This window comes from Centroberyx affinis, unplaced genomic scaffold (genome assembly GCF_046629955.1).
Source record: "Centroberyx affinis isolate AG114_WGS23_722 - 3 ecotype Tasmania unplaced genomic scaffold, CSIRO-AGI_Caff_v1 ptg003164l_1, whole genome shotgun sequence".
Classification (NCBI taxonomy): domain Eukaryota; kingdom Metazoa; phylum Chordata; class Actinopteri; order Beryciformes; family Berycidae; genus Centroberyx; species Centroberyx affinis.
This window is the reverse complement of record NW_027281217.1, coordinates 107639-131331: the sequence shown is the minus strand read 5'-3', so window position 1 is coordinate 131331 and position 23693 is coordinate 107639. Positions and strand designations below refer to the sequence as shown.

Here is a 23693-nt window from a genome sequence, read left to right as displayed (position 1 = left end):
TCAAATCTCTCAGATTAGGGTTACAGTGTAGGATTTTCATGTGCTTTCTGATTACATTATTCACATGTTTAGAAACATTACTATATTCCGAAACAAAAGTGACCCTGTTGTCTGTAGATGTCTTAGAGGGGGTTAACAATTGGTGTCTGTCTACTTGGCTAACTTTATCAATAGCTTCAGTTATACATTCTCTCTTTGATAAAACATGTTGACATGATCTTCTGTTCCTCAAGGTCTGACACTTTGTTATACATTTTAATCTTAAGAACTGGGTGTTTGTGATCATTTATTCAGGAAGCTTTCAGCATGTATGTAGTATTTCTGTCTGTTTCTTTTCTGAAAATTTGGGTATTATTGATGTAGTCTCTAAATATGAACAACTCATCTTCAGAGCCCACAAAACCAATCAAAAGTCTTTTAAAAATAATATAAAACATGGATTACTGTTGCTTAAAATGAACTTTTCTTCCCAATAGGTTTGCATAATTAGGTGCAAATGGGGATCCCATACTGGTGCCCTGTTGGATTTCAATATGGATTTAATAAGTTCCATCAGAAATTCAACTTTTACTATACCTTTTCCACCGATGATTCCAAGCAATAGTGAATGCATGGGTGCAAATTTGGTGTGACAGGCGGGGAAGTCAACGTTGGGGGTTGGTCAGCTCTTCCCAGAAAAAATAGGCTACATACACACAAACACACCGATGAACTACTGTTCACTATATTGATACATCAAGGGACTGGTCTGTGTTAATTAATCTTAAAAATAACTTGGATTTTTTATGTTTAAACATCAACATACAAAAATTCAAGATATTCTATTCTGAGAAAAGGTCAACTAATTAAAGAAAGCCACTGATCTCTACAAAATAGGCCTAGGCTACTTAACAAAGACAGGAAAGTTTTAGTGATGGACTAACAGGCACTGGGTCAAAGTAAAGTGGTATTTGGTTGCTTGTGATCTGTATTTTTTTCTTTGGAACAATATAATCTGTGTTTTATCCACATTGATGGATAGTGCCCAGTTTTACAGTAGTTCTCCAGCAGTGTCAGGTTCTGTTGTAAATCATGCTGCGTAGGAGAAAATAAAACCAAATCATCTGCATACAACCAGAACCTCATTTCTTTTCTCTGCAGCTGTAGTCCTGGGCTTGGAGATTGTTCAATAATAGTGGCTAATGTATGGATGCAAATGACAACAGGGTGGGAAAGGTTGCAGCCCTGATGGACTCCTCAGATTAGGGTAAAGAAATCAGTTATTTTATCTCCAATCTCCACACAGCATTAATTGTCAGAGTATTTGGATAAATAAAATCATATACTTTGCCATCAATGCCACTTTGGAGAAGTTGGAAAAATAATAAATTGTGCTAAATTGAATCAAAAGCCTTTTTTCAGGTCAACAAAGCATGCAAATACAGTATCTATCCTTGGTTTTGAGGTGGACACAATTATTAAATGTATGAAGGGTATAAATGTGGTCTGAAGTTTGATGTTTGGGTAAGAAACTAATCTGACTTTTTGATAAGGTGTTTTTCACAGTGATATGGCAATAATCTGGTATTTAATATGCTGCAAAAAACTTTACATAGATTACTCTTGATGTAGATTCCCCTGTAATTGCTGGGGCAAAATTATTTCCAATTTTAAATGAGGGTGTTCCAGATCACAGGGAAATGTCCACTTCGTAGAACTAGGTTGCACAGTTTAAGAGCAACCTGGAGTTTTCAACCAACCTTTTCTGTCAATTCCACAGGCCTTTCCATTTTTAAGAGTTTTCAGTTTTTGCTTTAACTCTTGAATAGTGATGGGATAATCTTTTCCCGTGGGAACAGGGTGTGGCAGCTTTAACAGCTGTTAGCAGGTCATACATTTCTCACATGCGGCTGACTTTTATCAGCGAGTATGACATAAAATGACTTTTGTGACTCTGACCGGGGGAGGGCGGTAATGTGCCTTGAAGCATATAAACCGCCGAAATACCTAAACGAAGAAGAAGACGAAGAGAGAAGGAAGAAGTAATATAGAACCTCCTTGGAAGTAACCGTCTCTGGTAAAAGTGAACGATTTTGCAGGCAGTTCGTATTTACGTTAAATCTGACATGACGTCAACGCGGCAAACGTGATCTCATCGACAGCTTGCCCGTAGACAGCAAAGAGCTAGCTGCCATCCACCATTTGAGCTAGCTAGTATATATCTGGATAGAGAGCTGTCTGCTAACTAGCCAGTGGAAGTTGCTGAAATGTTGAGTCTGGGAAGCGGAGGAGGGAAATCTGCAAAACCGTCGTTTGTTTCTTACGTCACTCCAGAGGTAAGATTGAAGTGTTGACGAGCTGAACGATAATTATTTATCGTTCAGCTCGTCAATTTAGCAGGAGCTAATAACTTCGGCCAATTGGGAAGACAGGACAGGGTGGGGTTTCCATAGCCCCGATTCGTGTCGCCCTGGTAAGAAGAGAACGCTAAACTCCATTCAAATTTTGATGTAATGCTGCCTTGCTTGCTGACAAACATTCATGTAAACCGGATATAACATAACTTTAGCTGAAGACCTTAGGGCCATTGTCCACTGTCCAGTGGAGTCCACTGTCAAATCGAAATTCACGCGATACTCCGAGCAGCACTCAGCTTTTATAAATGGTTCGCCTGTTAGTCCCACAATGTTCAACCAAAATAACGTCACACCGTGGGCTCTGATAGCGAGCAGTGTGAACCAATTGTAAAAGTTCACATTTGATTGAATTAGCTGGTGCAGAATCACCTGTATGCTGCATTATGAATGACCGCTCACGATTTCTAAAAGGTCTTAAGTGTAAGCTACCAGATGTGTGCGTTTGATGCGCGAGGCAGTATTAAATTGTCAGATTATTTTGTTTGGCGTGACGCTCTCGCCGAGACGGTCTTGGGGACAGTGTTACCACAGCTAGCGGAACTGTTTCCTGAGCCGGACACTTTTTTGCTAACATTCTATTAAGATTTTGCTTTAACGACTGTTATAAACGATCATGCAATGTTTCCACCTAGTTTAATGGTGTAAAAGTCAAGTATAACTTCTTACCTTTCTAACCATATATCGTTTTAATCATTTACTTTAGATCTGTCTTTACCAGAGTCGGAAAAAGGACGCTATCGCCATTTAGCTGCGCGCTAGGCTTGTCCTGAGTCGGACACCCCTCTCTTCACGCTGTAAACACTACGCGCTGCTGATTTTGCAGGGCCTTTAGGTCAGGCCTATTCAATTGGCGGCCCGCGGGCCACATCCGGCCCAGAAGCAACCTCCGAGTGGCCCAGCGAGCTTGAATTAAATAGGCTATTTTAATAGCGATTTTAATTGTAATATTGTTTTCATAAAAAATTGGACTCGTTTTCACTCGTCATGAATTTATTTCCTCCTTGGCAGAAAAACACGTTACACGAGCCTTCAGAAACTCCTGCAGGTTAAACTGGACTAACGAAACACTTTTGGCGCTGACTGACTCTAACAGACTCACTATAAACAGACTGTAAGACACTCGCTAGCCTAGCAACATTAAGGCTACAAACAACCCATAATGCAACAGTCCGTGTAGGAGTCGGTGTTACACCGGTACTTTATCCATTCAAAAAGAATGTCTGATGTTGGGAACACGTTTGTGTAGTCCTCGAATATAAGACGACCCCCACTTTTTCTGAAAATATGTCTCTGTCAAACCTGAAACGTAAAATTGACAATGAAAAGCGTCGGTTTAACCCTGCCTGGACTAGCAAATAGTAGTTATGTGTAATCTGGTAGAAAGTAAGTAAGTACATTTACTCAAGTAGTGTACTGAAGTACAGTTTTGAGGTACTTGTAGCCTACTTTACTTGAGTATTTCCATTTTATGCTACTTTGTACTTATACTCCACTACATTTTAGAGGGAAATATTGTACTTTTTACTCCATTACATTTATTTCACTGCTATAGTTACTAGTTACTTTTCAGATCAATATTTTATATTTAAAACATCATCTTTATAAAATAACTATAAAATAGCATTGTTATAGATTAGCCTACCCAAAAGTATAGCTAAATTGTTAAGATTAGCTTCACGTTGACAACTTTAAAATGCTGCTTACATGTACATGTATGTCAAGAAATCAGTATTAATATTCCAATAATTTATGAAAAATATAACTCTCTAAATGGGGACAGTTTGCATAATGAGTACGTTTACTTTGATACTCTAAGTACATTTTGCTGCCAATACTTATGTACTTTTACTTAAGTAAGATTTTGAATGCAGGACTTTTACTTGTAATGGAGTATCTTTACATTGTTGTATTGCTACTTTTACTTAAGTAAAACATCTCAGTACTTCTTCCACCACTGTGTGTAATAGAGTGTGTTATTGGTTACTGTTATTGTTATGATTCTGTGCATTGAGCTCTTTTTTTATTCTGTTTCTGCACGTTGTGATGTGCCTGGGTCAGATATGTGACCAAAAATATATTTTTTTATTTCAAAAGTGAAACAATAAAGATTGCTATTTTTTACTACATTCATTTGCGTTTGTTTAAATTTATCATTACCAAAAGCTAAAAAAAAGGTTTTAAATGTCTGGCCTATCTACATTTCCCGGTTTTAAAATCTGGCCCAACTGAATTTGTAATTGAATAGCCCTGCTTTAGGTTGTTCTTGAGTCAACCAAGTCTACATCAATCATGACAAAACATCCGGCACCATACTTCCGTCCTTCACAATAAGATAACTTGCTTCAACAACTCCAAATAATGCAGTTAAGGCTCCTTAATTTCCATTTTGCTGCGTTACCACCACCTGCTGGATGTTTTGTTAAACTCTCTTCTAAGTTCGATCACTTACAAAATACCAGCTGATGCATTAAATTGAGCAATTATACACTCATACATATGTACATATAACAATTGCCAGTAATACACACAAGAGTATTTATGGCAGGACTATAAACATTAGTGTTTATGACTAAAATGGTAATGTCTGAATCAAAGACAAATGACTATAGCAAATGATGGAAAAGATTAGCTATTTATTAATTAACATAAAATATTTATTGATTAACATAAAATAGACAGGACAAAAAAATGCAAAAAAATAAATAAATAAGACAAACAAAATCAAACGTCTAGACACCAAAAACACCAAAAGTCCTGATCGTCGTCGTCCAGCTCCTCCTCCCAGCCCACACAAATGGTATGAAACCATTTGTGACAGTTGTCACACTGGACCCACGACACCAATCCCTCCGAACTTTCCAGAGGGTCAGGTTTCCTGCACTGGCCACACGGCGAAACTGTTGGCTCCTGTCTTCTTTTCCCAGCGGTGTGACCTACTCACAAAAAAAAAAGTAAGAAATTTGCCTGATTATCATGTGTTGGCATGCAAAGACAGTCAGCATGAAGTACACTATCGGTGGATGTCGTGGGTCCAGCAGACGAGGAGGAGCAGGACGACAAGGAAACAGAAGCCTGGTTGGAGGCTGTAAAAATAAGAGACAAAGCTTAGACATGTCTTGTTTATTCTTCATCAAGGCTACTGTCACCAACATGTTAAAATGTTGTTTGTTTTTACAGATTATATAAAGGATTTACTTTGGGAGGGAGAGGAAGAAATTTGGGACCCCCGGAGGCCACATCCTGATGTTGAAGGCTCTAAAAGAATGATAATATTTTATATTAAAACATGAAAATACATACTCCCAATAATGTCTATGCATCACAGTAGTTCTTAAATTTCGATATTTAAATTCAATTAAATGCACAGTCAAATGTAAAATAGATATGATTTACCGTCCGCTTGTCCAGCAGGAGATGGGGGATGGTGTTGATGTTCCTGAGCAGGCAGGCTCGTTGGGGATGGTGTGCCACTGGGGGCAGGCAGCCGGGGACCATGGGAGGCACAAGAGGGGGCCAAGGGGGTTGAGGGACCGGCGATGGGAAGGCCGGAGCTGGTGGCTGGAGCAGCCCCGAGGGACATTCTGCGGCTGGGGCGGGAGCCGCCAGGCAGGGTAGAGGAAGTGGCTGCCGGGCTGGTGTCTTCGGCCCGTTGCTGCTCTCGGTGTCGTCTGGCCAGAGCTTGGGCCTCCTGCCTTGCAGCACGGTCCTCCGCCTCCTCGATGGCATCGGACATCTCCTGAGCCATTAGGATCCGGGCCTTGGTGGTGTTCCTCCTGACCTTGCCGGTGTTGCGGGCGAAGTTGATCTCGGCCAGGAGGTGGGCCAGGTCAGCTGTTATCTGGCCTGATGCTACCAGGGGATGGGTGAGGTAAGGATTGGTAGGTGGAGGGGGAGGTGGGTTCTGGGTATTGGGGACAGGGGGTGGGCTCAGGGGATGGGGGGCAGTGGTAAGGTGAGTCTGGGCCAGGGTTGCTGTGCCAGGTGGGATCGGGGTGGGGCAACTGGGGATAGGGGAGGTTGGATGGGGTGGGTAGCATCAGGCGTGGCCCATGAAGATGCCAGTGGGGTTGGCGGAGGTGGTGAGGAGGTCCCACGCCGCGGCCCGGACGGCATGACCCGAGACCAGTCAATGGCCGTTGGGTCCAGAGGGTAGAGGCCACACCTCCTGAACACAGGAGAATGACCCCCTCCCTCTGTGCCGCCCGGACCAGCTCTGGATCCAGGCGGGACTGGTGTCCGTCCATGATCAGCGCTCCTGGGCGGCGAACTTCAGGAAGTGCCCGACAAACCACTTCCTAAACAATTCACTGTCCATGTACCCTGCCGGCGACTTCCCATAGAGGGCATCAGGGACCCCTTCCTTGTTATAGGGGCCCCCTGGATATCCCCCCTTGTAGATGACAAAAGGGGGGACATCCTCCCCAGCCGCATTGAAGCAGGCCAGGACGGTGATGTGGTCCCTGGTTCCCTGGGCCTGCCTATATGCATGTTTGGTCCCTCGGGGCACGATGACCTTTCTTCTCATGGAGTCCATCTGAAACCCTGTCTCGTCGCAGTTGTAGATCTGACAGGGTTTCTCCCTCAACCCGTGCTCCTCCAGGGTGGCAGTGAGGAGCCTGAAATATTCATTTATGGGCCCCCTCTTGGCACAGGATGCCCTCCCACGGTCAATTATGTCTGTGGTCCGGGCAGTGAGGCGATGGTGGTGCCGTTCCCTGAAGTTAATCCACCACGTCTGGCCAAGTCTTCCGGGTGTTTGGGTGGCGGTAGTTGTAGATGGCCAGAGCGTGGGCCAGGATCTGAGGCTTCGTCAGTGGAAACCCATGACTGGCAGAATACAAACAGTACTCCACCAGAGAATGCTCATCTTCAGGGGCGAGAAGTGGCCATGGACACAGCCAGAGGCCACCCTTCCACTGACTCGGTCACTCAGGCTGGACTTCGGGACCCCAAACCGCTTGCCTGCCTGCAAGTGAGCCTGCCTGCTTCCACCTCCTGCATGGCCTGTTCCATGGCCTCCGGGGTCCACTTCCTCGTCTTCCTCTCCCTCTTTTTAATTTGCCGGATGTTTGGCATCTGTAAATTGATATACATTTTTTCAGTCAGAAATAAACTCAAAATTACGTCTACAGGCACATTTCATCCCTTGAATAAGGTTGACATTTTTTTTATAAATTGCCATATCACCATTCATAGCCATGTATATTTACCTTAAACCAAAGCAGCATTTACATTTCTATATCCACCTTTACTTTTAACATCTTGATGTTCCTGTAAAAAGGAAAAAAAAACTCACACTCACACACACACACACCCACACAGACACACACTCCATGTATTCATATGAAATTTGACATATAGATCCTTAGATATGTATAAATTAATTCCACTTACACTAGGTGGCGATCAGTGAATTCAAATCCCCACGAAAAGACCGGAAAGTGCGTCAGAGTGCGTCAATCCGGATGCGTCCGACTTAGGACAATAGCAGCAACATGTTTATCGAATCTTTGACTTCAGGTAGGCTAGGTTTCCAAACCAAAATGTGTTCTGTTCTGTCAGAAATGTGTTCTCATTTCTGTTACAGGATTACTCCTGTAACAGAAATAGATTCAAGGATTTCAGCCAGTTTATCAGATTGGTAAATTTCGGTCTGGAAACCTTGCCTACATGAAGTCAAAATGCAAAGATTAAATAAACATGTTTTTTAATGGAATGCAAACGAGGCTAGCTAATTAGATAATGCTGAAGAAATATGGGCTCAATAAAGGGTCAAAACAATTTTGAGCTTGTAAAAAAGATTCTGAGCTTGTGAAATGATTTTTGCAAATAATTTTAGACTTGCAGTTGTATATCACCATTTGTGAACGTGGGGAAAAAAATTGCATGAATGTATTAGATTTAAGCAAACAAAAATAATTTGTAACTGTAGAAAAGATTTCTAGTTGTAAACATTTTGATGTAGATTTTGATGAGATGTAGCCCGATTCATTAGTGGAAGATTTCAGTGCATGATTTAAGTTGCATTTTATGTTGATGCCCCGGAGTAAAACACTGAAGGTTTTATTTTATGTTGCACTGTTGATGTTGGCCTACTTAACCTACAGTGCAGGGATATTTTATGTTATAATAACATAATACTTTTGAAAGAAAGTCTGCTGATTTTGTTATAATGGACTTAAATTTTCAGTGAAAAATTTGTCATTCAGGCAAACAAGATTTTTTAAATAAATACATTGTGTAAATTGGAATTTGCAATTGTATGTCCCCTCCCCAGTGAACCAGATATACAGTACTGTGCAAAAGTCTTAGGCATATGTCAGAGGAATCCATAAAGCGAAGATGCTTTCAAAACTAATGAAATGAAAAGTTTCTGAATATCAAAAGTTTACAATAAACAGCAGTCTACTGACAAACTAATGCAGAAAACAAATCTACGACTTCTACGAAATTTATATAAAAAATCTAGGGTGCCTAAGACTTTTGCACAGTACTGTGTGTGTATATATATATATACCGAACCAAAACCGTGAACCCAAAACCGTGATATGAACCGAACCGTGAGTTTTCTGAACTGTTACACCCCTAATTAATATGTCAACTGAGTAACTGCAGGCTGCACCGCACAGCTTATGTGTTACCAAATGTAACATGGGTCCCAGACGATGAATCGGCAGCGTTCATCATGACTAACTCCGACAGCGAGGGGAAGGCTGCGCTTGCATTTACAGGGTATCCACGAGTCATTAAAAAGTCTGAGGCTGGATTGATTCCCAGAGGTCTTTAATATTTTCTTTACCATTTTAGCTGTAATCAGTAATATTTTACTTGCTTGTTAACACAAAATAAACATAATATATCAGCGGGGGTTTGCAAGTGTTGATCAACGCCGGTCACTCAGTCCGTATTCTCTGTTTTGCCATTCTTACGCCCCTCTTGAGTTCGGGAATTCTTTCAGTTTCATTTGTGCAACCACAGCAGAGCGAACTGCAACAAGCTTAAAAAGCCTGACAAACCCGCAATAACAAAGCTGCTCAAAAACTAGATTGAATATTGCTGCAGCATTTCAAAGCTGGAGGTAGCTTAAGACTCTGAAAACAAGAGCGATGCGGATTTTGCATGTATGGAGGGATTTCTGCATCAATAATGTAATAAAATGAATATAAATGGAAAAAGATAAATAAATAGTACAATCCACAAATTTGTATTAATATTGCTGAATGCAAAAAATAGAAACACAAATGTATCTCTCCATCCACCAATGGCCTAAATGATTTCTTACTTGTGTCATAGATGGACTGAAGGTTGGGATGGTCTGGTACAGTTGGGCTTCTGTGATCAACATGAGTCACATTTTAATAAGGTTACACAAGCTAAATGAGCAGATAAAATGATAATTGTCCTATTTATTATTCTCAATGTCAAGTAACTTTGAACTTAACTTTGTTGATGTGGATCTTGTACAGCTGTAGTGAGGCCAGACAGGTCTCTTTCAACCACAGCAGGACGGCTCTCATCACCTCCATCACCAGAAAGGTCCTGTTACAGAGACAGCTTTCTGACTTTAACTCTGATACAGACCTACTTGTAGACATAATCATGGCTACATTTTGACTATTTGCCATCTGAAGTTGTCATTAATCAGTCAGAGATTGATAATCAGACGATAATCACATTACATAAGAGATTTCCAGTTAGTTTATTTTGTTAATCTGCCATGAATATCACCAAAAGCCATGTAGGCTATTCACCATAGTGCTTACCACTGGTGTGATCGAATGTTAGCAAGAAGCCAAGTCAAATTTTATATTGCCGTCTTGTCCTTTCACAGCCACAGCAGACGATGAACATTAACAGAGTAGCTAGCTAGCCAGCTAACCTAAGCTAACATCATGCATCTAGCTACTTATGTCGTTAATATTAGTGGTAGGAACTGCCGCTGTGGCTGTGGCTCAGGAGGTAGAGCAGGTCATCCACTAATCAGAAGGTCGGTGGTTCGATCCCCAGCTCCTCCAGTCCGCATGTCGAAGTGTCCTTGGGCAAAATACTGAACCCCAAATTGCTCCCGATGGTTGCGCCAGCACCCTGCGTGGTAGCTTGCCACCATCGGTGTATGAATGGCTGAATGTAGGCATCTTGTAAAGTGCTTTGGATAAAAGCGCTATATAAATGCAGTCCATTTACCATTTACCAACTGTACTGACACTGATGGTATAAGTAGGCCTAACTGTGTAGCTAAATATCCGTAGGGCTGTCAAAATTTACACCAGGCACTTTGTTAAAAACATGGGGCTGTCTGGTCCATGTCGAGTCAATTCGGCTTCTACTAGATCTCTTTCTTCTATGGTAGCAACAATCTCTTCCTAAGATCTTCTGCCTGAGTGGTTGTCAACACTAGGAAGGCTTAGGCTCTGGCCTTTTTCAACTGGTGGAGTCACGTGAAGTTCAATTAACAAATGCAAATTCAACAATTTAAATGTCTCTTTAGGCTCTGAAAATATATTGGAAAATATATTTGTAAGTATGTTTGTAAGTGTTGTCACTTCTCTGAAAACCTCTTGAACTTATTTTATACAAACAAAACTTTTTTCACAAATGGTTTTCCAAACAAGTAAGAAATAATTTATTTATGGATGGGGGAATAGGCTACATTTGTGTTTGTTTTTTGCAATCAACAATATTTGTGGATTGTATTTCCTTGATTTATCTTTTTCCTTTTATATTTCTATTCATTTAACTACATATGTTTGTGATTATTGATGCCGTGGAAGAATTGTGTGTGTGTGTATATATACATATACAGTATATATATACAGTGTGTGTGTGTGTGTGTATATATATGTGTATATATATATATATATATATATATATACTAGAGCCCGACCGATACTGGATTTTTGGGGGCCGATACCGATATTAGGGAGTAAAAAATGTTCGATATCGATATATCAGCCGATATTCTTTATATACTGTATATATACAGAATATATACATAAACACACATTTTTTTTGCAATGATCCCTCAAATGTGGTTATCAAACACTTGTGACAAAGATATGTAATGGAGGCAGGATATTTTACAGTTTAACAATAAACTTTATTATCCAAAATGAGTCTGACATCAGTGCACTGAACAGTAAACTTCAGTTATAAATAAAAAAAACACAAATAGAACAAAAGATATATATATATATATATATAGCTTAAATTAAGAAAATAAACATAAAATGCTGCCTATATAACGTTAAAAAATCAAAAAAATAAAATCAAGGCAACTGTGTAGGACAAGCAAGCTACTGCCAATCCAACAGGGGCAGGTTTATGCAGAAAGCACAGCTTTTCCGCATTGTAAACATCTTAAAAAATACATAATAATAAAAATAAATAAATAAAAAATAAACTTTAACTGCAAAGAATGTGGTAATGTGTTGTGTGGAGCAAGCCTATATAAATGAATTGAATGAACATAATAACACACATTCTTTTTGACAAGCCCCCCTCAGTCCTACAGTCCTTAATATCTTCTTATCATCTTTAGCAATATTTCGCTGTTAATGTATAACGTTAATGGTCACAAACAGTAACTCATGGTTCGCTGCTGCCGAGTCAAGAGATGAACAGCGGCAGCGGTGTTATACCGTATCTGATATACACGTTCAGGGGAAACTTCCAACGGTGGAAAACCAGACTTGTTAACTTTTGTAAATGCAACGACTGGAATTGGGGGTTGGAAGATTTAGTGTGAACAATGGACAGATAAAGAAAGATACATTTCTAAAATAAATCCTTTGTCCTCAGATCATTATTATATGTAACAAGTTAACAAATTAGGTTAACTATAATTTAAACAAACATTCCAAATACTAATTATAATGAATCTACTCTGAGGCAAATTTATATTTCTTTATCTGTCCATTGTTCACACTAAATCTTCCATCATTTCTCAAACAAACAGAAGCACATGGTTAATTATTATGCAGAATGACGTCATCGGACCTTCCTGGGTGCAACGGAGGAAGCTGGCTGTTGGACCTCGCGGTCGGATATTTACTCTAACAATCCTTCTTCCCTGAATTGGAATTATGCCGCGTTCCATGCAGCAGTGATATTACAATGGTAGTGAGGGCTTAATCCCCGAAGAAGAACAAGTTTATGGCTCACCTGGCCGACCTGGGCTTTACAGTGAACAGAGAAAGAGTACATTGACTCCCAGGCAAAACATAGATAAGCTTGTCTGGCAATACGGGAGTCTCCATAGTGAGACATCGAAACAAATGCTATTAAAGTGAACTTTAGGTTACTTGTGTAACCCCGGTTCTCAGAGTAGACAGTGAGACATCTCACTCATACTACTCAGAGAACGGGGGTTACGCAAGTAAAATTTCTGACACAAATCATTCCCGTTTAAAATTAGGTAATGACTTGAACCTGAACAAACGGACTTTGAGTTTCAATGAGTGAGCACTGGATTTCACTGAGATTGTAAATACACCTGCACTCTTGATGGATATGGTTAGCCTGGTTCCAGACTCCTGAATCGCGTACCGCCCACTCTTCAGATTTTGTTGGCCGATTCAGAGAGTCTGTTGTTGCTCTAGTCAACAGGTTGTTGTAACTCAGAGAAACAATTGAGCCAATCAGTGCATTTGTGGGTGGGACTAAAGTATGAACCATTCTTGCAATGGTTTTTCATTGGTGTTTCGGCAGAGTAGTATTTGTTGAAGTGAGTCCCCCGTGTCCAGACTAATTGGGGAAAATCTGCTTTAAATTTTTCTGTGCCAGATACATGGAACACTCTGCAACATACCCTAAAGCTGAGATACCTTCATACCCATTGGTCAATTCCAATCCTTGATCACAAACCTCCCAACCTCTGTAATTGTTTCAAGTGATTGTCCTATTATTTTGCATTTAATTTTTTATTTATTTATCTATTTATCTACCTCTGTTGTAAATCGCTTTTACCTCGTATTTTTAAATTTTATGTACATTGCTTAATGGTTGCATAATGGTACAGATGAGCACAAAGTTACACCAAAATGTCAATACTTGCTCAAATTTATTAAGCTTGATTAAATCAAATTGATTAAACGGAACTCTTTGTTTTACAGGAAATCAGTTCAGAGAAGGACACCTCAAGGGAGGAGAAGCACCCTGATTTATTACCAGGTAAAAAGCTATGTCACACAAATCCGCTCTTTAATTTTCACAACAATTTTTTTTGATGCCATTACTATGGAAATAATTTATTTGTATGACTGGCTTACAAAAAACAAAAACAAACAAAGCCTGGACAATATGTGGGTATGATTTGGACCCTGTGTCCATTATGAATATAGAAGTTAAATATGTTGGCAAAATAAGGTCTTTATTATCTTTTGCTGATCTTGAGAAAATTATCCATGCTTTTACCATGACTTGTTTAGATAATGGCAGCTGTCCCTCTCCTTTCTTCAGCTAGATCATGGCTTTTAACTAAAACTAAGGATCATATTACTCTTTAGCATTTCCTGTTTTAGAGTTAAGATTCCACTGATTACTTTTAGGGCATATCTAGGCTTGGCCTCTGACTACATTTCAGCACCCAATTACATGCAATACTTTAGGTGTCAAGTTTTTCCCTTCAGGCAAATCATTCTCTGTGGCCAGGGCTTTCTTTAGGAGTGTTGCATAAAGCCCCTAAAACGATCTCCTCAGCTTAGGGCTCGTATTCAGTGTTTTACAGTAGTTTAAGCCTGAACACTGTAGTTGAGTGCCTTGTTATGTACAATGTCTGTATCACAATTTGTGTTTGTAACAGCAATTGCTAATCTATGCTGACAAAAATTATTTCTGCTGGCGAAAGTTTTAGTTAAAACTACATTGAGTTAGCAGAGGTGTGTTTTGTGTAAAATTTGTTAAATTGACAGGCATGCACCTGAGCCTCGTTTGGAGGGAGGGAGCAGAGAGAGAGGGAGTCGATTCTTTTTGTTTTTGCCATTTATTTTGTTTTTTCAATTTTTGGCATATTGACTTATATGTACTATAGTTTTATTGTTTATCAGGCACTTTGTCACACTGTTTTCACACCATGCTGCAGGCGAGGTGGTGTTCTGCAGTGCTGGTACAGTCCTAAAACTCACCCAGGACGAGGTGTCGCAGCGCGGCACGTTTGGGACTCTCCTCTGCACCAACTTCCGTGTATCTTTCGTCAGCGATGAGGAACCAGAGGAAGAGACGGTGAGACTTGACATTTTTCTATTGGTTACCTGATAGTCAAAGAATTGGCTTTAAGATTTTACTGATTTAATTTAGAATTATGGTATGTGTGAATTGTGTAAGTATGCAAACTGAGACGAAGCTGTCATTTTGTAAGGCAACATTAGCCCATATCAGAAGCCATTTGTGGAACTATGTATGTGACTGAGTCTAGAGTAGGATTTCACTTGAACACTGCTTGAATTTATGAATAATTGATTTAGTCAATTATCAAGTAAAATACCAAACATTTCTTGGTAACAGCTTCACAAATGCTAACATTAACTTGCTTTCTCTGTTTCATATTATAATATAAAAACTTTAGTTTTGGCTCCTGGTAAGATTAAGTAAGCAATTTTCAGACATCAGTTTGGGCTCTAATCATTTAATTTAAAAAATGTCAAAAATAATTACCAATCGATTAATCAAACAAATAACCAATAATGAAAATACTAGCTGCAGCCCTGACCATAACCACTGGTTCATTTCAATAGGATTAATTACTTGTCCTTACCTGCCGTGACAGCGTGTTGTAGGAAATCATAGCTCAAAGATTATAATATTTAATAAGGGAAATTGTAAGTGTTATTAGACATCCCAAATAGACAATTAATAGTCCAGCGAACCAATTTCTATAAAGGGACTGATAATAACACAAGGGAAAAGCCCTCTAGGTTGGCCAAACACAAGAGGTTAAGTTGCTATTATAGTCATACCATATTTTTATTTTATTATTAATACTACAGAATAATTATTTATAAAAGGGCAGCACAGATATTTTCCGGTTTAATATTGATATTGTGAGCAAACAAACACAGAGCAAGTTACTTTTAGTATCAAACACATTTATTTCTACCGTTATATCTACAACTACAACTAAACAGTACTACAGCAAACAACACAAAAGGGAAAAACACAACACAGTCTAGACAAGAGGGCAAGGGAAAATGTCAAGGCGCAGTATAACATTGGGAGAGTTACAGAATGAAAATCACATCATATTATTGACAGGCTGAAATAACCAGGCCTATAGATCGTTCCCTGAGAAACAGAAAGTTGAGTGTAATTAAAAAAAAACAGAGATTTGGAGGCTATGCCAATTGATAAACGGACCTCTAACAGTGCATCAGGAGGTTAGAGCAAAGTAGAATGGAGTGCTGTGATACTTGCTTGTGTCCTGGAGTCTGCTGTGGCTGGGTTGCTGGACTTGGATGGTGAGAGAGAGTCTTTGGAGCCAAGTTGGACGGACTGGACTGGGTGAGTGGAGAAACTCCTGATCAAGCGAACTTGAAACAAGCTAACTCACTGAGCTGTTCTCTGGGAACGATTTATAAGGTATATGGTGTCTCTACCTTTGGATGGCGTTCAGCCAATCAGATTCAGCAGTGGTGCCATGACCAATGCTGATTTGATCTGGGTGATAGCACCTTTTGAAATCTTATGATTTCTCTATTATTTTCACCAAAGTTGTACACTTGGTCATAGTACCTTTCTGGTGGCAGATTTGAAAAGTCAAGATCAAAACAAACAAGTTGATACCAAACTTGGGGCCTGTAGTGTCAAGATTGGTGAAGTAATAGTGTTTTGTTATTTAACTTAATACATTCTAACTTTATGAGCTTACAAATAGGACAAGATGTTGACTATCACATCCACAGAGTAAGACAAAATAAAATAATCATGTTCCTGTATAGAAAATAAGTTAAGAACATTAAATTTCATTTCATATAGTTGCAGTCCTTTGTTTCAATGATGGAATTCCTAAGGGTCGTGCGGTCACATGGAGTGCGCATGTCAAAGTGATGGTAAACTGTTTATTGCCAATGGTGAGTGTCTGGTGACCAGTTGTTAGTCATGCTGGGCTGGCTGATCGCCAGCCAACAGCGTTGTTGATTTTAGCAGACCTGGAAAGGGGAAATGGCTCTGGCCTTTTGGACTGGCTTGGGGTGAAAACCGGGTCAGCTGTTTTTTATGAGACCTTGCTCATTTGGCGTGACGTGAGGTTGTTGTAACCGGTGCCTTGCTCAGGTGCGGATGCGGTCTCTGTAGTGGGGGGTGGTGCGTGTTTGTCACAGCATGCGGCCTCTGTGCCACTTCAGGAATGCGGATATCTTCCTGCTCTGGAAACAGAGGGGCTTGTCTCCTACAACGTGCTCAGTGGAATCCAATGGTAAACAGGGGCAGTGTGGCAGTCTACACTGCACTCATGTTAACTCTGTGTGTTGAGCAGTTTTACACATCTCTGTTTACGTTTTACAAATCCCGTTAGTAACACATGGGAGTTAATAACACTTTTCTAGTTCTATGGTGCTCATGTTAACAAACCACCTGTCTATGTTGCTCTACCAATTAAACTGAAGTTAAACTAGAACTACTTTCAGTGTTTCCCCTACATTTTTATGTAGCAGTGGTTGGAGTCATTTGGGTTTTGGTCCCACATCTATCCTTACTTTGTCTCAGTTTTGGTTCAGTTCTTATTTGGAGACTTTATTATGACAAAAGGGAGGTCTGGGTTTCTTATAAAGGGTCCAGCTCCCGGACCTGGCAGCATGAACTGCAGCTGTGACATGTTGCTACTCTAACTTTGTTGGTTGGTGAAACCCAAACTGAGACCACCAGGGAAATGTCTTTTTTTTTTGTCTTAGGCCAACTTTGCCATTTTGTCACACAGAGAATAGAATGACAAGTGCATTTACATGCATATCAGTATTCATAAAGGGCGTTTCATTTACCATCTGTGGTTAATTTTAGGGGTTAAGGGAATGGAGCATAAATCAACACTGGAATGACTTCAGCCAAAGAATCAATACATTTGCCAAAATTAAAAGGAAAAATTAAAAGGGCTTGAAAACGTTTTGAAGGCACTGTAGATACTGCACAATTAAAAACAGATTTGATTGGTATAAAGTAGTTTTTATTTTGTGGTAGTAGTATACAGGTATAGGAGTGATGTAGATTGATGGTTGTAGAATGATGTAGTTTGATAGTGTACAGGTATAGAGGAATAATGCATTTTGACCCTGTACAGGTGTAGAGGAGTGATGTTGTTAGATTGTGTACAGGTACAGATAAGTGATATAGTTTGATAGTGTACAAGTAATTTTAAATTTAACAATTTTAGTAATTTTAGAATAATTATTTGTTGATTTTAACAGAGCCACTTTTTTTTAACCATATGCTTTATCGAGAACTGTAGACTTCACAGAGTAGTCAAATTGGGATTAAAGAGATTCCAGTTACAAACTATATCCCTCACCCTCTTAAAATGTATTAGGCCTAATTGCAAAACCCATCTAATTCAGCTCTATTCCTTTTAGGCCCTGCTTTTCAAAAATAAACTCTATGGGGAAAATGACATCCCTCTTTCGTGTGTGGATAACATCTATGGAGGTAAAGCTTAACAATAGCTGCTTCTTTTTGCTATTGACTAATGATTTTCAGAGATTTGTTCTTGGCATTGTTGAGTTGTTTGTGATCCTTTGTTTCAGGGTATGAGGACAAAAGGAAGTTGGTCACAGGAAGCCTTGTGAAGAATAAGTATCCCTCTAAAATCATCATTCACTGCAAAGATCTGCGTGTGTTTCAGTTCGCTCTGACCTTCTGTAAAGAGGAGGATGCAAAAAGGGTACAGAAAATATAAATATAATTCAAATATATGTGCACCTTTTATTTATAAAAACAACCCTATTATCCCTTATTCTTCTAACCAAAAGAATGGTATTAATGGTATTAATAGTATCAACAATAATGATAATGATAAAATAGCTAAACATCTAATGTTTTGTCATTTACTCGTCATACAATATGACTTGCATGCATATGATCTGTTCATTTGTTTGTTTCCCTTGTAGATCTTCCAAGGAATTGTCCACCACTGTTTAGAACCCAAGTCTCTGAAAAATATCTTTGCCTTTTCCTTTTGTGAAAACACTGCTTTTCCAGGTATGTGATGGAGTAAATATGCAAGTACGTACGTGGGTCTGGATAGTTTGAACATTTTCGATACCCATACCTTGAATTTAAAACAAACAAAACCATGTTTCATGATGACTGGACCATCTATCACAAAGTTATCACAATTTAGCTTACAGGCCACGCCTCCTTCACAACTTTAACAGTTAATATCTTCAAAATTACAGTAGATATCAACAATCTATAAACAAAATGTAAAGAGCTTGGTCGATAGATGCTGCTGACCAGCTTTGGTGGTAATTGGTCAAACGGTGTAGCAGGAGAGGAAAAAAAATGTGTTTTTCAAAACTTTCAAAATATCTCAAAAACTTTGTCTCTGTGATGTACCAGCTCACGGCAATTTGCGCCAATGCGGATGAACAATAATAATAACTAGAATGGAGCATTTTCTGGAGAAAATGCGTCTGATTGCTGCACAGCATGAAAAGGGAGTTAAACAAAACAAACGAGTCAAAAAGGTGGCAGTGGTAGTTGCAAGACTATAAGTGATAGTAACAGTAGAAGTAGTAGTAGCATTAGTATTTGTAGGAAGCTGCTGGTGTGTGGACTGTGGAAGCTGACAGATTGTGAATGGAGTAAGTAACAGGCCTAAGGCCAGAACAGTCACATTACTCAGCCCTAAAGTCACTGTTAGCTCCAAGTCTCACCACAAAGTGACAAAAGATGGAGTGGATGTAAAACATTAAGTTTTTTGTTTGCCTGAAAATAAATACAACTTTTACATGGTCAAATTTCATGCTCCCATTATTTTAATAAAAAAAAAAAAACAACAAAAAAAATTTGCTTATTATCTGAGAGGAAATGGACCTAGAAAGTAGCAGTGACAACATTGTTACCTTCATTCCTTTAGACAATAAAAAGAGGAGAAAGTGTTCCCATCCTATTTTGGAATGATGGCAGATGGAATACATAGTTTCATAGGCTCACCCAAGAGCATGCCTAGTTATCTTGAAATATTATATTATTGAAATATATAGGCTGTAACACAAAAGTCATTCAATACTTGATTTAACATTCTTGAGGATTCAGCAACAACAGTGCTCTCACAGACGCATAGCCTACTATTCATAAAAGTGATTATTTTACTTGAGGAATCACTATTTTATTTTTATAGCCTAGCAAGCTCTTGTAGCCTAAATAAAAGTGAAAATGGAAAAATATCATAGGGATTACGACTACACATCCGTCCATGATGAATATTTATAATTGAAACCAACAGGAATACAGAAAAGAAACAAAGTGACCATGAGAGATGGGATCATTGTCAGCTGTTGTCTGGACTACAGGCTTTTCTAGCCAAGCAAAGACACCAACCTCATCAGCAGTACAGCTGATGTCTGCATCCACAGCAAATCTAATAAACTAATGTAGCCTACATAGGAAAAAATTTCAAAACTTAATCTTTGGAATAAAAACAACACAACCAAAATACAACATTACAGGGGGGCAAGTCATTATATGAAATGTTACAGGCACAAGCCAAAAGCACTTTTTAAAACACATTTTATAAAACAATGTGATAACTGTAGTTACATAATTACTGCACATCTATTACAGTTAACAGACGCAAGCAAATACCCAACCGATAACATATTGACAAAAGACAGGGACTGCTTACAGTAACGTTAGTAATAGACCTACATTGGTACTTTTAACCTGCTAACCAAGCCATCACTAAACTTATGAAAACCAAGCTAAACATAAGTGTGTTAGCTAGATATGATAGACCTACTCCATGTTGGTGTCATTAAAAGCAGCATTGTTACATAACAGGATGATAATTTGACTAAGGAGAATAAAAGTGTGTTGGCCTTTTGATTATGTAACATTACCTAGATTTACTACTAAGGTTTTTTGTCCATATTATTGAGGGACAAGTTTTAATGGGGAGCATCCAAGTTTGGAGTTGGAAGCCCAAAGTTTTTCAATTCCAGTATCGGAACGTTGCAGAGCTAAAGTTAAGTAGCAATTGATCTTACTAACTGCAACTCAGTATAGGTACTTGCCCAGCATAATAATGGAGACACTCAATGTAGACCGCATCATAAATATATAGTCAATAGCGAAACCTACCAATCAAAAAGAAAGAAAAAGAGCGACAACTGCATCTCTCTTCAGTCCCATCTCATCTTTAAGTACTCTCCATCTTGGAAAGGCAATGCCGATGTTCACTATGGCACAGTCAGTAGTGTGAATGTTGCCAGTTCAGGGTAATGAGAAGTGAGGGCAACCCAGCACCAAGTGCCATCAGATATCCTTGAACGGGAAGGGGAGGTGGGACATAGGCCTGTATCTGGCTAGAACTTCCAGGTTCATGGTGAGCCTGTTACACTGCAAATTGAAGAAAAGCTCCTTTCTTTTGTTTGGTATTCTGTAATGTTTTTCAGGGATGCAGATGCAACAGAGGACCATGATGTGACTCAGCTGAGGACTGGACCCAGGAGCTGAAGAGAACCAAAGGGAGCTGCCGGTTGGTCACTGAGAATGCCAACTTTGAGCTCTCACCCGAGTGAGTATGTTTAAGCCCACCAATCTCAGTCAAAGATGAGCAGGAATGCAATGTAAAAGCCCCATCTTTGGTACATGATGAAAATGGCAAAACAAGGTATCTACCAATCGTTAATTGGGTGATGGCAAACATGGATTCCTTTCATGCTGTAAAAGTGTGATCCAGAGAGCTATAATCAAACATGCGCTCCAAGTTGGGAGTGCTCACATTGAATTTTCAGAAATGAGTATGCCATGGATTGGCATAAGTGGTTTGAATGATAAAACTTTTTTTTTTTCCCCTGACAGCTTGCCCCAGTTTTTCATTGTTCCAGCGAATGTTTCTGAAGCAGACATGACTCTCTTCCAGGGAAAGGGATTACCAGTAGGTGCCATTCAGTAAGGGCCCGATTCAGACCTTCAGTAAAGCGTCAGGCGGTGGTCCTTAATTCATTTTTTACATCCCGCTGATTCTAGTCCTGGAGTTAGGCCATGACTCACAAAGATTCACAGTCAACTACAGATTCCAAACACTTTCCAAAGGTCAAATATACACTTCACTTGTTATAAGTGATAGAGGTTACCCACTCTTGACTTGGATAATGAGGCATCGCTTCAGTTGTGTGCCCGGAAGCATGGGATAAGGCTACGCCTCACAAAATGTGGAATAGAATAAATCATTTCATATTTTGTAAAGTATATTTCATTGTTGCATGGCATGGCATTTAAAGCTGCACTAAGCGATTTTCCGACCACTAGAGGGTGACAGAAACAGCAACACATTTGTAAATAAAGCACAGCAAAACTACTGGACTACAGAGGCCCCTAAGGACAAACCGTGCATAAAGGCTAATAGCTAAGCTAAACGTACCTATGGTGATGTCCCACAATGACAAGGGAAGAGGTATGTCGCAAGTTTACTAGTTTAACAAGTTTACTCGCTCGCTTCGTGGATTCCACCATTCCGAGAATTTTTTTCAGGAACGGGAGGGGGTGAATCGTGATTTTAAACAGTGCGGAAGGAGACAAGCTAGTTTAAAGAAAAATGAAAAGCTAATGAATGGGCCGGGAAGAGGTTCGAGTTGGTCTGGATTTTGACAACAAGGTTTAGAAAAGTGGTGAAAACAGCAACACGGCTGTCCACGTGTGTGGACATTTGTTTATATCATTATGTCATTAGGGAATCTCCACATAGCACACGTTAGTTTCAGGATTGGTTATAGGGTCTGAAATCGCTTATTGCAGGTTTAAAGGCAGCAGCAAGACAAGAAAAAAACTCCTTAGCTCTTTCCACCGTACCATTGGGGAGGACAAAGAAGCCATGGTTTTGAATAAAGAATCAAAAAGAGTCTGCACACTGTTATCTGCTTCCAAGGTGTTTATTAACACCTATTGTGAGGACATACTATACAAAATATACACATGAATTAGACTGTACACATGAACATGACTGTACATCAGGTCTAGTATTGTTGGGTACTTTTAGTCACAGTGAAACCCCATTTTGAGCGCATCTTTCTTGTGATGCATTTTGTTGAAAGGATATTGGGGTGATATAACGCAGGGAGGGATCAGTCGAAAGTGTAAACCAATGGGATATCAGTTAGAGGGAGAGAAACTCCCTCAGCAATTGGGTGCTAGACTTCCTCTCAGGCAGACCACTGACAGTCAGGATTGGGAATCAAACCGCCAGCATGTGCTTTACTTCCTGTATACATATGACTGCAAGGCCAGACATGGCAACAACGTCATTGTCAAATTTGTGGACGAGAGCAGTTATTGGTCTGATTATCCTACTATAAAAAGAGGAAAACTCTGTCCTGTCTGTCTGCATCCATTTTGCTCCTCAATGGGTTGGCCAATCAATCTGAAACTGCACATGGGCATTGAGCATTGGCATAGGCAGGGACTGACGAAGCTGATTTTTCCATTTTCTCAAATTTACGCTGTTTATGCGCATTTTTGGCAAGTCTGCACGGAGTTGTGGCGCGCGCATCCCTGGGTATGGACTAGTGGATAATGATGAGTCAACATACAGAGAAGAAGACCAGGGTCCCATTTCACGTACGTGGCTTAAACAATCCAGGATAATTGGACGCGTGCCGTATCGAATTATCTTATCAATTGAGCTCAGGCTTAGTCCGTTTCACCGAACGTGGATTCGGATTTGATTAGTCAATCCTGCATTAAATTATCTTGGATAACTGCGCGCTCCCACTCTGCTACAAAGAGGAGATGAATCGCACACCAAAAAGAGGACCACACTCCTTATATGGAGGCGAGGCGAGGATACCTTTGCAGGATGACGTAACATATTGAAATTGACCAAAGCAACACCTTTTTTTTTAAATTCTCATAATGTAACCTAATGTAACCTTAAAAAAACTTGTATTCACTAAAGAGTGTGGCTAATTTAATTCTGGTCAATTTTAAAGTGGTTGTAAGCCCATAATATTTGGACTCTTGTGCTTTCTAATAATGTCACCAAATATTAAATGAAATTAAATATTAAATAGTAGGCTATATTATTTTTAATTACTTCCCTGGGATTCCCTGGCAGTGGACCTGACAACTAGTGAAAATCAAATATAAAATTATATT

At 39.5% G+C, this 23693-nt stretch overlaps 1 protein-coding gene and 1 pseudogene across 1 annotated transcript in view; one reads left to right on the top strand and one right to left on the bottom strand.

Moving 5' to 3' along the window:
- The first annotated feature begins 2047 nt into the window (after positions 1-2047).
- Positions 2048-23693, top strand: part of mtmr12 (myotubularin related protein 12) — a 32661-nt gene continuing 11015 nt past the window's right edge. The window contains 9 exon segments of the mRNA XM_071537956.1: positions 2048-2315; positions 13508-13565; positions 14476-14615; positions 17951-18023; positions 18122-18258; positions 18485-18575; positions 20993-21020; positions 21022-21114; positions 21402-21477. Coding sequence (XP_071394057.1) covers positions 2247-2315; positions 13508-13565; positions 14476-14615; positions 17951-18023; positions 18122-18258; positions 18485-18575; positions 20993-21020; positions 21022-21114; positions 21402-21477 — 765 coding nt within the window. The 5' untranslated portion in view covers positions 2048-2246.
- On the bottom strand, positions 5118-7472 carry LOC139659932 (uncharacterized; annotated as a pseudogene).